The 14,065-nt window shown below is 47.2% G+C and overlaps 1 protein-coding gene across 1 annotated transcript in view; it reads left to right on the top strand.

Moving 5' to 3' along the window:
• usp54b (ubiquitin specific peptidase 54b) overlaps window positions 1-12,022 on the top strand; it is a 36,337-nt gene extending 24,315 nt beyond the window's left edge. Inside the window, exons 9-20 of the mRNA XM_053414359.1 lie at window positions 287-436; window positions 734-926; window positions 1,151-1,344; window positions 1,711-1,928; window positions 2,369-2,755; window positions 3,014-3,141; window positions 3,230-3,388; window positions 6,611-6,758; window positions 8,716-9,551; window positions 9,907-10,034; window positions 10,131-10,262; window positions 11,936-12,022. Coding sequence (XP_053270334.1) covers window positions 287-436; window positions 734-926; window positions 1,151-1,344; window positions 1,711-1,928; window positions 2,369-2,755; window positions 3,014-3,141; window positions 3,230-3,388; window positions 6,611-6,758; window positions 8,716-9,551; window positions 9,907-10,034; window positions 10,131-10,262; window positions 11,936-12,022 — 2,760 coding nt within the window. The remainder of the gene's footprint in view (window positions 1-286; window positions 437-733; window positions 927-1,150; window positions 1,345-1,710; window positions 1,929-2,368; window positions 2,756-3,013; window positions 3,142-3,229; window positions 3,389-6,610; window positions 6,759-8,715; window positions 9,552-9,906; window positions 10,035-10,130; window positions 10,263-11,935) is intronic.
• The last annotated feature ends 2,043 nt before the right edge of the window (window positions 12,023-14,065 follow it).

The raw sequence follows: 14,065 nt of genomic DNA, 5'->3' as shown, positions 1-14,065 counted from the left end.
GCATGAGAAGCTGCAGCACATACGCAGCAGTGTTCAGTGTGAGCAGTGTACAGGCAGGGGAAGGTGAAGAGTTTGTGAGAAGGAAGGATGTGAAGGATTACTGCTTACAGCATATACACTAGGTGAGCAGAAATGTGCCAGTATTCACATTAACTCCTCTGTCTCCATCTCCTCGCCTGACGCACACCTCTCCCTCTCTTCCCTGCATCTATCCCTCCCTCCCTTCCTCCCTCCCGGTCTCCTCCCCCTCCTCTCCTCTCTCTCCTCTCTCTCTCTCTCTCTGTAGTTGTTCTACCGTGTGACAGAGGAGAGGGCTCGCCAGGCGGAGCTCTATTTGGTGGGCATGGTGTGCTACTACGGCAAGCACTACTCCACCTTCTTCTTCCAGACCAAGATACGCAAGTGGATGTACTTCGACGACGCCCACGTCAAAGAGGTGAGACACAGTTTGGAGTCTGCATGCTGCAGCATCGGGGTGGGTGCACTGTACAGTACTGTTTCTGCTGCATCTCCAGCTGGGCCGGGAGAGCCGGGAAAACTGGAACTATGCTGTGTGTTAGTCTGAGTGCTGCACGGTCTGTTCTCTGTTCAAGGTTTAATCTCCAGCACTGTTTAAATCTTTGTGCAGGTTTCAGAGCTAAATCTGTTGTGTGTTACTATATTTGAGCATGTTCCATAAAGCTGCAAAGCGTGTGTGTCGATGTGAGTGTGTGTTCCCCTGCTGCACATCCAGATTGGCCCAAAGTGGAAGGACGTGGTGTCTCGCTGTATCAAAGGCCACTATCAGCCCCTGCTGCTGCTCTACGCTGACCCCCGTGGGACGCCGGTGATACTGCAGGAGAGCCCCAACCCCTGTACCAGCTCCAACCCGCAGCTGGAGCTCCAGCACTGCAGCAGCAAGGCCGGTTACGACAGCGAAGACTCCGGTACAGTAAAGATAACACACTCTGCCACAGATCAGATCAGATTTACTTTGTGTGTATCATCCGGGGGCCACGCAAGGTTACGGCTTTAGAGCTCTGACCTTCAACCCTATAATCCAGCCTCTGTGCATCTGCCTCTATACGCTGCAAAGACTTTACTTTAATAAACATATTGAGATGCAGGATTAACTAAAAGGTCGTCTCTCTTTTCACTTGTTCTCTCTTAGGTCGGGAGCCGTCCATATCCAGCGACACTCGCACTGACTCCTCGACGGAGAGCTCCAGTCACCGCGCCTCCCGCAGCCGGCCTCTCCACCAGTCCACAGGCAGTCACCTCTCCAGTGAATCCCAGACCACAGTGGTCTGTAATTACGACATTGGCACACCACCACACAGTGCTGACGCCAGAGGTAATGCTGATGTCCAGATGCAAAGTTATCTAGACTCACAAAGTGCAGCAAATCATCACACTTCTGAAGCTCCAACACAACTGCAAATACACAAGTGACCACAGTGTTTCCAGAGTCAGGGAAAGTGCAGAGCTGCAGTATTTGTTGTAGGAACAGCTAAGAGCAAACAAAGGTCAGTTTTAGAATTTCAGTGGAAACGTTGTGTTTTGTCCCCGTGCTTCATCACTGCAGACTCGCTTATGCACCGCGTTAGGGGCTATTCTCATATTTACTTGGAATGCTGCTTACATAATTATTCCCTGTGGGATAAATACAAATATTAATGGATTTACTTTCTTTTTTTTTCTCCTCCTCCTCCTCTTCTCCCATGTGTAGAGTCAGCGGTGGAGGGTCCTCCCTGCCCCCCCTCTCCTCCCCTGCCGGAGTACAAGGAGACGGCTGTCTTCCTCCTCTCCTCCCGCCGGCCCCTGACCTCCTCCTCCTCCTCCTCTCGTCCCCTGTCCTCCTCCTCCTCGTCAGGAGTAGGGGGCTGTGAGAGTGGGGCAGGTGGCCCCCACTGGGAGGATGAAAGCACCAGCAGTGAGAGCAAGTCCAGGTACTACAGCACTAACACTTTGACTTCAAACATCCTGCCTTTGAATTGTAAACATGCACATTATTAGATTAATATATTGAGGCACCATCACTGTTAGAGCTATTCTGAGATATGTATAATGCACGTAAATGAGTCTATTGAACCCCGGAGGTCAGGCGCCTGCCAAAGGGTCACAAGGTAAAAAGAGTGAAATATTCTGTGACTCTTTGACAGAGTGATCAAGTAATTTTGCTTGTGTATGTGTTATTAGTTTTTTCAGTATCTTATTAAAGGAGCGATTCTACTTTATTTTAACATGAATTTACATAGAGATATATTTTCATCCTTTAAAGTAGTTTTTAAAGTAATGTAACTTTTATTTTAATGGTATGTGACAGTATTCTTACCTCTCCTGAAATCATGTTACATCCCCTCTAACATCTTTGTCCCCTGCTCTCTAGTTCTTCTGGAGGCCGCTACAGGCCAACCTGGAGGCCCAGGAGAGAGGCCCTGAACATCGACAGCATCTTCACCCGCCAGCGAGGCTCCTCTCTGGGCTACAACACGCTGCCTGGTCCCTCTCTCCGTCCAGAGCCCCACGACTCCCTCCCTTTGGCGGGACCCGCTCCACCCACCCTGCCAGGGCTGCAAGACGTAGAAGGGAGGGACATCAGGGAGTTGGAGGTGGGATTTGGGTTGGTCGGGCAGCCCAGGTGTCTGGGCAGCGGGCGGACCATGGGTCCCCCTGCTCCTCCACCTCTGAGAGGGGTGGATCACCAGCCGCGTCTGATCCAGAGGATGGAGAGTGGCTACGAGAGTAGTGAGAGGAACAGCAGCAGTCCAGACAGGTATGAAAGGAACAAATAACGATTTCTGTCTCTACCTTTGTCTCTCTGTCGTTTATCATCTTTCCCTCTCTTGGTTTCTTTGTCACGCTTGTTTTTCCGTTCAATTTCACTCTATCAGCATCAGATACAAGCGTGACACTAACACAAATGGTCCAACAAGAGTGGATCGGAACAACAAATCAATCAATGAACACATCGGTCTGTCTGCTCAACCTGTCTCTTTCTCTCTGTGTGATTTCTTTTTGTTTCTCTCCACAGGGAGGTGGGGCAACAAAAACGGGCGCTTATGTCGGGACCTTCATGGCGTTCGGTGCCCAAGTCAAAGAGCAGCGGTGCCATCCTGCAGGAGCTGCCCTCGCCCAGGTGGGGTAGGGTCACCAGCACAGGTATGTATCTGTGCATGGATGTAATTTGCCTTTAATTTCCTCCTATATTGTTGAGCTCCTGTACTATACGTCTGCTTTGTGTGTTCAGGCTCAGGGCGCAGCGAGCTGGACGAGCTGCAAGAGGAGGTGGCGAGGAGAGCCCGCCAGCAGGAGCAGCAGAAGCGGAGGGAGGCCGAGCGGGAGGCCGCCATGGGATTCAACCCCAAACCCAGCAAATTCATGGACCTGGACCAGCTCCAACACCAGGGTACGGATGAAAGAAGGATGAAGAGAGAAACAGAGGCTAGGAGTGGGTGGTGGAGGAGAAGGAAGAAGTTCATGAAAGTGTAGATGCTTTGGGAAGAGGAAGAGTCGTAGAGTTGGTTCACCAAAATTATGAAAAACATATTTTCTCATCGCCTGTGAATGAGAAAATATGTTTTATAGGAAGTTTATAGGAACCTTTCTTACATCGAGCTCCAAACGTCACTATCTGCACAGCTGGACGCCTACAAGTGAGAAGCGAGAGCATATGTTTTCTTTTGTAAATTTGTGTGAACTGGAGGAATGTCAACAACATACCTGCATTTAAAGCTGCACCAGGCGACATCGTAAAAGAAACCCAGATAGAAAAAGAATTGCCGCTGACAATTTGTCAAAAGTGTTTCTCTGTTAAAATCTCGCCTGGTGCAACTTTAAGGTCACATTATCACCTGTTGTGTTGTTTAGCGGTGACAGTGACTTGTGTGTCTGTGTCTCTGTCTGACCTCCTCTTTGTCCTTTCTCCCATCTGTTCATCTGTCTCTCCATCTGTTTCCCTCCGTCTGTATTGTTTTAATAGTTCAGCGTGTGCTACTTAAACTTAAGCTGTGAATATTGGGTTTCTGTGTGGGTCATCGACGAGCGTTTTATGTCAGAATAATGTGTGTGTGTGTGTGTGTGTGTGTGTCTGACAGTCTCATCTGAGTTTTTTAAAGTTAAGAGCTCTGATATCCTGGCAACACTCTAGGGAGTTTACAATTTAATTCACTCAAAGGTTTTGTGTGTGTGTGTGTGTGTGTGTGTGTGTGTGTATTCTTGTGTGCCTTCTTCTTCATCCACAGTATGTTTGTTTGAGAATGGTTTTATTCATTTTCATTCATATAAATTGCCATGTTCTTTGTGTGTATGTGTGTGTGTCTGTGTGTGAGGGAGATGTGGTTTTTCATAGCTACAGATGTGCAGCTTGGGCGTTCTTAGACAACTCAAAGCACTCTGCCAATTTTACATGTTAAAGTCAACTAACTAGTCACAGTTTTGTTAATTTCAGCATAATATTTCCGAGAGAGGGAGAGAGAGAGAGAGAGAGAGAGGGAGTGATAGAGGGAGAGAGAGAGGATATAGAGAGTGTATAGTGTGTCTTTTTAGAAAAACTTCTCCCACTTTAAAACTGTGCAAAGCTTTCCACTTAAATGCTGCAATATTTTTGGATCCTTGTGAAGCTGGAGAATTAGAAAACTCAAAACTACACATTCAGATATAGACTTTGTGTGATCCATGCACACACTTCAAAAGCTTACGATGTTTCTTCACAGGAAGCACACATATGTGAGACATCTTTCTCTCCATAGAGACTCTGACATTGACACTGAGCTGTGTGTTCCCAATGTGTTTGCCCATATTGTGTGTGTGTTGTGTGTATTTTCATGCATTGGTCCTCAAATGTTGTGCGTGTTTCTAGAGTTGTGTGTGTGAGTGTGAGAGAGAGAGAGAGAGAGAGAGCGAGAGAGAGAGAGAGAGAGAGAGAGAGAGAGAGAGAGAGAGAGCCATGTATGAATTGCAGGTGTGCAGGTTTTCCCCTCCGGCTCAGCACTAACTAGATCTCTATCAGGGATTATTAGGCTGTGTCCTGTCTGTCCTACTGTGTATGCCTCAGTGTTTTCAGCCTCATGTACCTGACACACACATGGACACACACACACACACACACACACACACACATCCCTGCGAGTACACCCACAACCTTGATGAATTGAAAGGACACCTCGCGAACGAGCAGATGGCATCACTATCGGCACAATTACATAACCGAACTTGGGTTTCCAGGACCGTATCAATGGTTTCAGGCGGACTCCAGACAATCTGCCTCGGTGTGTTAGAGGTCATAACAGCTAACAACAACAGAGCAGCCGTCAGCCCACCGTTATTCTGGCTCTCGCAATCAAATGTTTGCAAAAATCCAGCCAAGGCGGGTGACGGCTGCTCCTTTGTTGTTCTTTACATCATCTTTTTAACAGCAAACTAACACCATCCAGGGTGCGTTCACAAGGCTACGGCACTAAAGAGAGCTTCCTCCGAAAACCAATCTATTGATCTCTCCCTTCTTCTTCCCCCCTGTCTGTTGTCTGTAGCTCAATGAACGTAGCCTCAACTTATCTCCTCACTTTTCTTATGTTGACTCAGTGCAAATTTACATGTTGATGCATTAACACAAGAGTTGTGAAGTGGGAAGTGATGAAACTACAGGATGGAGTTTAACACACTGCGACCGTGCAGCGACAGAACTGATTAACTAATATTTTTAGCCGTTATATAGAAATGTGAGGTTAGCTATATATACAGAGATGGACGACATGACTGCTCCCTTCAAGTGATGCCAAAGCGCCTTGATCACCTCCTGGTGGCTGGCTGCAGTAAAGGTCATAAATCTTGCCTCCTCCATATTAGCAGATGGGACATGGATCAAACTAAAACGTCAACGTACATGTTAAATCAATTTTTCTCAAAGATGGCTGCCGTTGCTTTAGGTTGGTCTTTGTTTCATTTTAATTGGATCAACGTCATTGGAGCACAGAGGCAGTGTTTCAGGATATTTTGGCTTCGTTTCTTGATATAGTCACAGGAAGTGGAGACGGGTCATGTATGGTTTTGCTAACATAACACAAATCATCATATCAAAGAAAAATAGGCTTCAGTGGGGATAGCTAAATTTGATTTCTTATGACTTCAACCATTATTTTGTAAGAGAATAAATGTGCAATTTCTTCTTTCGAGTTATGTACTTCCCAATCATTGCAGCAATAAATCAAAAAACAATCTAAACGTGAAGGGAATTCAAGTGTAAATTTTAGCCGTAGCTCACTGTTAGCCGCGCTCGCAGTTGATTTGTAAACGTATCCAACATTTTTATGAACGATTTAACTATTCCTCTAACTGTCGTACAGTTGTGATGAAAGAGGACTTTTAAAGCAAATCCTCCCACTTCTCAACTCTGTACCTGTATAAAAACCCATGTTAACTTACAGTAGAGGAGCGTAATGCATGCCGGCCCCCTCATAACCACTCCTTCTGCTCTGCTTCTCTTTTCTCTGTCACCTGTTTACATCTTCTTCTTCTCTCTTCCCTTGTTCCATTCTCCTTTCTTTTCTTTCTCTCTCTGCCCACCCTGTCGATGTGTATCTCTGTCTTTTCTCCTTTCTTTTATCTCCCACTCTGTTGTTAACATCTTCAGCTGTGCTCAGACCCCTGCATGAGGCTAACGCTCATAGCGGATTGGCTGTAGCTGCGTGCATGAGGAGCACTGGGGGCCCAATCAAACGCAGGCAGGAACAGGAAATGGAACTGGAGGCAGGAAGGGCCCGTCCACAGGGGCCTCACAGGTACCACCACTGTCCCCCACCTTATGTGTCCGCAACGGTGCCTGTGTCAGTCTCACCTCCGACCCCCTTCCTCCCGCCTCCCCCCCTCCCTCAGTTCGTGTGTGTCCTCAAACCCACCTCAGGACCCTGTGCGTGTGTGTCCTCTGGGTGTTGGCCGTCTAAAAACACACCTCAACACCCTCATGTGTGTGCCTTCAGTTCTGGCTGCCCAAAAATCCCAGAAACCCCTTTTTTTTGTCCCCCCAAGCACTGCACTTTCACATCCTGCTGTATGTTTGTGTATGTGTGTGTGTGTTTGTGTATGTGTGTTGTTAAGCTATCACATTTGACTATACGCAGAAACGTCTTCCCCTCCTGTGTTTGTGTGTTTGTTGCAGTGCCACTGAGAAGAATAAGAGAGTGGCTGTGCTGCTCTCTGCTTTTTGCGTGCTTCACTGCTTCCCCGTCATTGTTGTCGTGCCGCTCTTTGTAGTTGTGTCGGCCGCCAAGGCTTCCCTCTGCACGTTGTGTGCTGCTGCTCTATCGGTCCGTGCACTGTGAAGCTGCCGTCCGTCACTGTGCTTTTTGCTGCTGTGTTTGTGTGTCACGGAGTGTTGTGTATGTGTGAGTTAAGGGGAAAGTGCAAGGGACTTTATGTACAGGTAGGGACAAGTAAATTCTATATTTGAATAGAGTGACATTGCAAGTTAATGCAAGTTAATTGAACACATTCATTTTCGATTAAATACGGAGGATAACTAGATAAGATTCAAAACTTTGTTGTTCAATAATGCAGGCATTAATGTCAACTTGGATATTAGGGGATGGACTGTGAATTTTTTTTACTACTTCCTGGTATTTGGAACTGTTGTTGTGTAGTCTAGTCCTCTGGCTTTCAGGTTTCTAGCTGCAAACTCTCAATAAAGGTGTCCCTGCGCATCTCAGTTAATCCCATATGTGCATTAAAGTTGGTCTTGTAATCTTAAAATCTAATCTAAAACATATTCTCCTGTTAGAAGTTGTATGGGTGCTGCACTTGGAGCCAGCAGACGATTGAAAGATTAGATTGGAAGTTGGTGTTTAGTATAGACTCAGTTTCCAAACAGTTTCAACTGAAAATGTATAAACTGCAAATCCAAACTGCGACCATCAGGACAGAAAGGGAAGGAAGAGGAGGTAGAGCCCAGAGTCCCTTTTATTACCTTCCTCCTCTCCTCTATTGATCAACACAAGCCTCTGATTTATGGCTCGCTGCTGCAAAGCCTGCTGGGTAATTACTAAGGCTGAAAAGAGACCGGAGAGTTAATGTGGGGGATGGGGGCTGGCTCGCGCGTAGACACACACAGGTCTGCGCGCACTCCCATCAATATAGACACACACAAATTTACAGACTTGCTGTTCACACATACCAACACGCACACACAATAGTTTACCACAAACTGATTGACTCCACAGAGAGGATCCGCTAATGTTCAACATATATCATACCCTTCACATATCAATGTATGTAAATCAATAAAGCAATATCGTGGCCCGGTGAGGCTGACTGACTTTGTAGTGTCGGAGCCACATTTATTTTCCGTGTTGATATACTGCACCAGTGCTCCGTGCAGCAGAGGGCACATTGCTGTTTTTGAAAATCAGATTACGGTGGGATCTTTTGTCGTTTGAGCCGGATATGTTCAGATCAGGGAAGTTAAGCTTGTGGCTGATTCATAAACAGCATGGCTGTGAGATCCCACGCACAGAGCGATGCATGCACAGGGCTGTATCATTGTGTGTGTTTGTGGCTGTTTCTGTTGTGTAGGTGAATGCGTGTGTGTTTCTGCTTGTTTATGCTGGTATGCTGTTGTGACCTTCCCTCAATGCAGTAACTCACCTGACGTCAGAGCAGTGTCTGTTTTTTATTTATTTTTTCTTCTTCTTTATTTTGTACCACCGGCTGACTGACACCCTCCCTGTCCTCTGTGCTCTCCAGTGAACAGCCTGGCCCGGTCCAAGTACTGCTGACGGCCAATCAGGAGGAGGAAGAGGACCCGGCAGTGCCCAACCAGGATGCTGCTCAGGGCCCGGACCCACCCCCTCCACCCTATCGGCTACCTGCTCCCCCTCGACCCCCGTTCACCCTCAACATCGCTCACCCTTGCGCCCCTTCCGGCCAAGGGGGGGAGGAGGAGGAGGAGGGTGGCGGATGCGTGGGCAGGAGAAGGGAAGAAGAGGAGGATGGGATGGAGGGCACAGGGGTGAGGCTGTGTGAGTTGCTGCAGGCAGGGGGGGTGAGTGTCAGACCTCTGGGGAAGCACCTAGCCATCTCTTTGCCCTCGCTTCCTCTGCGTCTCTGGGATACACACGCCATACACACCGCACACTCCACACACCTTGAACCCACACACACACCCCCTACCCCTCTGCCCTCCACTCCTCCCCCATCCTCCCCTCTGGAAGCCTCTGGGCAAAGGAGACCTCCCGCGCCGCTGTGGCAGCCCCCCCGGCCCCAGTCCCCCACTGTCGCCTCTCAGCACTGGCTGAGGCACGGAGCCGCCTCCGACAGCGGCATGCGCCATTGGTCCTCCTGGAGCTTGGACCGCCCTGACGCCGTGGTAACGCCATACAGCACGCCCCCGGACTGCTGCGTTCCATTCAGGCCACAGGCGTCCAGCCAGAACTGCAGCTACAGTTGCCAGTCCTCTCCAGGGCACTACAGCTCCCAGCATGCTCCGGGGCAAAACGGTGACCCGCGCTGTGACCACGAAGAGGCTGAGCTGTCTGAGCTTGACTCCCTTTACCAAGCCAGTCTGCAGGCCGGAAAGACAGGTATACACACACACACACACACACACACACACACACAAACACTCTCACCCACGTACAAAAACAACACCATTCGAACTGTATAAAATCCAGGGATAAATTACATTAACATCTTCACCAGACACAGAGAATTTTCAATTTGCTTAATGGTACAACCATAAAAATAATTTACTCAATAACTGTGATATGTGAAGGGCTGAAACTTCAAATTCATATTGAATATATAAATCATCCTCTCAAATTGGCTGCGACAAGATGTTTTATCTCTTAAGCTACTAAATGGTAACTTTAAGAACACTGGGAATAAAAGGAAACGTTTTCAATAAGCTTCATTCAAACAGCACATGTCATTTGTCAGGCTGCAGCCCATCAGAGAGGCTCATATCCAGGGTGGGAGGACAGGCTCGCTCAAAGACCCCCAACGCGGACATGGAGAGGAGTGTGTACGGGGCAGACTGCACCAGCACCCCCACCTACCTCAACAAGGTAACACCTTGTTGCCTCACATGTTCACCTACCACCATTTGGATCAGTTTTCAAACATCTGTCAGACATATTGCTTTTCTCCCCCCCCCCCCGCAGCCGATGATGTTACAGGATCTGCGTTTAGGGGCGGAGCCGGATGATGGGGAAAATCTGAGGCAAATGGGACGCAGCCTGAGCGGCACTGTAGTGACCTCTCGCCGCAGCCGCCTGACTGCAACCCGCAGCTTTGTGAGTGTCATCTCCTCTGCTCTGCCGCCTCCCTCTGGCAGTGCTGTTGAACTACATCTGCCTGATAACACCCTCGCTGCACTTTACACATTGCTTTCCCCAGTGCTCTTGTTCCCACGCTGTTTGTCCTGTTTCTTCCTGTTGTCCTGCTTTTCGATTTCCAATCTGTCCTCTTGCTCTTTGCGTCTCCTCTGTCTTTTTCCCCTTTCTCTCTCGAAGGTGAAGCAGAGTGATGTCAGTGCCTCTCCTTGCTTACTTCCTCTCTTCTGAGTCCCTGTTGCTATTTCACCACTGTCATCTCCTCCATCATCCTCATCACCAACACCTTCTCATGACCACCTCCCTCCACTGCTTTACAGGTAAACACCGCGCTAAGCCCATGTGACGATATACTTCACACACTACAGTCATCTGCTAAAGTCTGGAGAAACTTTCTTTGGTTGAGATACTTTGTGACCCAGATGTGTTTGTTCCAATCGGGTCAGAATAGCAAACTTTTCCTGATATTTCATGAAGTTTCTGGTGAGCATTTTATTTTTCTGGCGTATCAGACTCATCTGGCTCCGAAGTAGGCTAAGCCCCTATTTGCACATAGCAGACGTGAACTGATTTGTGAAAACTGTCTACATTTTCATCCCTGTGCAAGTCTGTCATGTGTCAAATGTTTTTTTATGTTAAGACAGAGAAACTGTCGAACTGCCTGTTTCGTCGGTTTCTTTTTAAAATCTCTCTTCTGTTAACCTTAAAAGGTAACAAATAGTCTGCCAGGCAGAGGTGTCAGCTCAGGTTTTACACCTCTTCACTTCCAGAAGGCACAAATCACACCTCGCTGTGTGAACCGTGGCTAATGTGCATCGATCTGAAGCGACTCTACAAGATGTTGTTACACTGTGTTATGTGCCAGTCTTCTCTATAGCAGAGATTCACTGTTAAATAGAAACTGAGCAACTGCTTCTCCCCCTTAAAAACAACAAGAAGAAAATCACTGAACATGACAGCTCTCTTTAGCTTCAGGATACACTGAAAATATATCAAACTGACACTCACTGTGCTTGGGAGCTACACCTTCATTTGAAAAAAGAAAAAGATGTTGGCACCTCAAAATTCATATGATATAATATTTGATTGGTACAATGCAAAGATAATTGCACTAATGTCATTGTTGCAACTTCCAATTTTGTCAATGAACAAATTTCACATTTCCTCATTTACTGCAGCTCCTCTTTTCAGCCTCTGTCTGAAAGTCCTGGTTTTAGCTCCTGTCTCTATTAGGCCTCCCTCCTGATAAAGTCTAGTCTTATTGGACAGCTAACCCACTCTGTTACGATTGGTCAGCCCCTCTTGGTAATGTCAGCCTCCTTTACCTGCCGTTGTTATAATTTAAACATCTCATACAAAACAACATCCCATTAATTAGGTTGAACCTTTTTTTTTTAAATAAACAACTTTAAACCTCTTTAAACCTAAATTTGTGGTTATCTGAAGTAAATAAACAGTTTACGGCAACACATCTCTGCGTAAATGAAATCAGTATCTGGAGTCCACTTCAGATCCATGTGTTTTTCATATGTAGTTGTTCAACCTTTCAATTAAATTGATGATTATTTATCGTGTGCCCTCTTGTTGATCTGACCTTTCCTTCATTCTCTCCTCTCCCGTCACGTGTCGTCCAGGAGCTGTCGAGCAATGCAGGGAGTTTCTGGCTGTGTCTGACGGGGGTCAAGCTGTCGACTGACCAGAGTCCCGCTCTGCTTCACTAACGTCTCGCCGTGTCCACTTCCACACGGGGGGGGGAGGCAGCTTCGGGTCACGGACCTGGCTCAGGAGGATCGACCTCAGCTGCGATCCCGCTCTGTCCCCCTTCTCCCTCTCACGACATGCACACGCAGACACATGCACGCACACATGCACATCTGCACTGACCTACAGCCTCCCTCAGCGCCTGCAGCACCCTGCTTAGCCCCCTCCCTCCCCTACTTTTACCTACTATTCTGTCTATGCAGTCACTCTGACCCCAACTACAACCTCAAGCTTCCCCCTTTCTTCCCGGGACTGTTCTTTCTTGACTCCCCCTGGGTTTTCCGAGGGATCCCCAGTGCAGTCAACCTGGCGAGCATCGCCGCTTTAAGTAGCCTTGTCAGTTTGATGTCGGCGGGGCACCGGCTGGGTCTGACTAGGACCTGAGCTTTCAGCGGACTTGCCCTCAATCCCAACAGGAGCCCTCAGCTCAGGGGGAGGCTCTTACCAAGTAGCCACGCCTCTTCCTCTTTCTTCACGGGCATTTCTTGTTGGACGCACACGTAGCCGAAACTGGGTCTGTTTCCAATGGACAGCCATATTTTTTCTCTCTTCTGTTTTTAGGGTTTGTCTTATTATTCTTTTTCTTCCTGTGTGCGCGCACAGTAAACCCGCCCGAGACCGAACTCTCTAATAACTAAAAGTCATGTACAGATAAACTCATGTATGAAACCTGTATATTAATTAATAAGACCTTATGGAATGTTGATAATGATAATTAACGAATATTGATAAACTTAAAGTGGTACTTCCTCATGTCTGCATTTCAAATACTAGTGGAGTGCACTTCACAAGTGTCTAGCTGGAGTATCCGCCCCCCCTTAAACCTCTCGCCGATCTTAATGACAGCTCTCCCGTTTCTACCGGGAGATTAAGCGAGAAAAGCGCTTCCTTTTTCTCTCTGCTTCTTACCTCTACTCCTTTCCTCTCTCGCACTCTTTTATTCTTCGCGCGCTTTCTTCCTTACGAACAGGCAACGGTAGCACCAGAGATAGGCCAGCAGGGGAGGAAAGTCGAGAAGGAGCGAGAGGATGTAGGTTAGGAAACCCTTCCTCTTCGGCTTTATCGATGAAAAGAGTAGACAGCTCAAGTGCGCTTTGTGAGATGATGACTTGGCAGAAGAAGTGCACTTTGCGAGGGCTGTTTGAGCGAGAACGATTGATGTGGTTTGTTTTACTTAAAGGCCTCAGGTGACCTTCAGTGGCACTTATGAATTCACACTTTATTATTTCTCTCACCCGCTGAAAACACTGAACGTTTTTTGAGATCCTAGAAAAAAAGCTCATCTTCAAAAAAAAAATCTTCAGCCTGAGACAGTGACATGTCGAATATGAATATCATTTATATGATATGTATGTATTAGAGGTATATTTTCAGCCAGTGAGCTATCTTCTTTAGAGATGTCAACCATTCCTCAGTTGTATGAACACTTATTATACGGTAATGAACAGGTATGATATCATTCACTACCCCCTTTACTAAGTAGCATTCTGACATGTGTAGATTTATTATTATGCTTTATTCTATTAAATATCATATGAAATAACAAAGTCCTTACTCAAGAACTTGCCAATGTGAAGTTCTTCAAGAATTTACTGATGTTGATTGATCGTTGTAACTAAACCAAAGGTTGGCACTTAACTCAGAGAGCGTATGTAACATCAGTTTTTCATTTCCCTTTCTGATTATGTCGATGTTTTTGTTTGTTTGTTGTTTTGGGGGGGTTCTGGATGTGGGAGAATGTAGCCAATTGTAGCGCATGAGTCCGCTATGCAAATCAACCTTCCCTCACAATCCTGTATCAGAGACAGTCAGGAGGCAGACACACCCACCCCACCCACGGGGGGCGCTCTCACGGACTCTGGTAGAGGCCTGGAGAGGAGGAGGATGAGATACTTCATGTTCAATGCTGCTGGTGAACTTTGTTGCTCTGCATCTACGTCTACGTTTCATCCAATGGAATGCAAAAAGAGAGCAGCAAGCGTGGCGAGAGCGCCGTATGGAGC

This window comes from Pleuronectes platessa, chromosome 21, assembly GCF_947347685.1.
Source record: "Pleuronectes platessa chromosome 21, fPlePla1.1, whole genome shotgun sequence".
Classification (NCBI taxonomy): Eukaryota; Metazoa; Chordata; class Actinopteri; order Pleuronectiformes; family Pleuronectidae; genus Pleuronectes; species Pleuronectes platessa.
The sequence above is the reverse complement of the archived record's forward strand: the minus strand, read 5'-3'. Positions and strand labels throughout refer to the sequence as shown.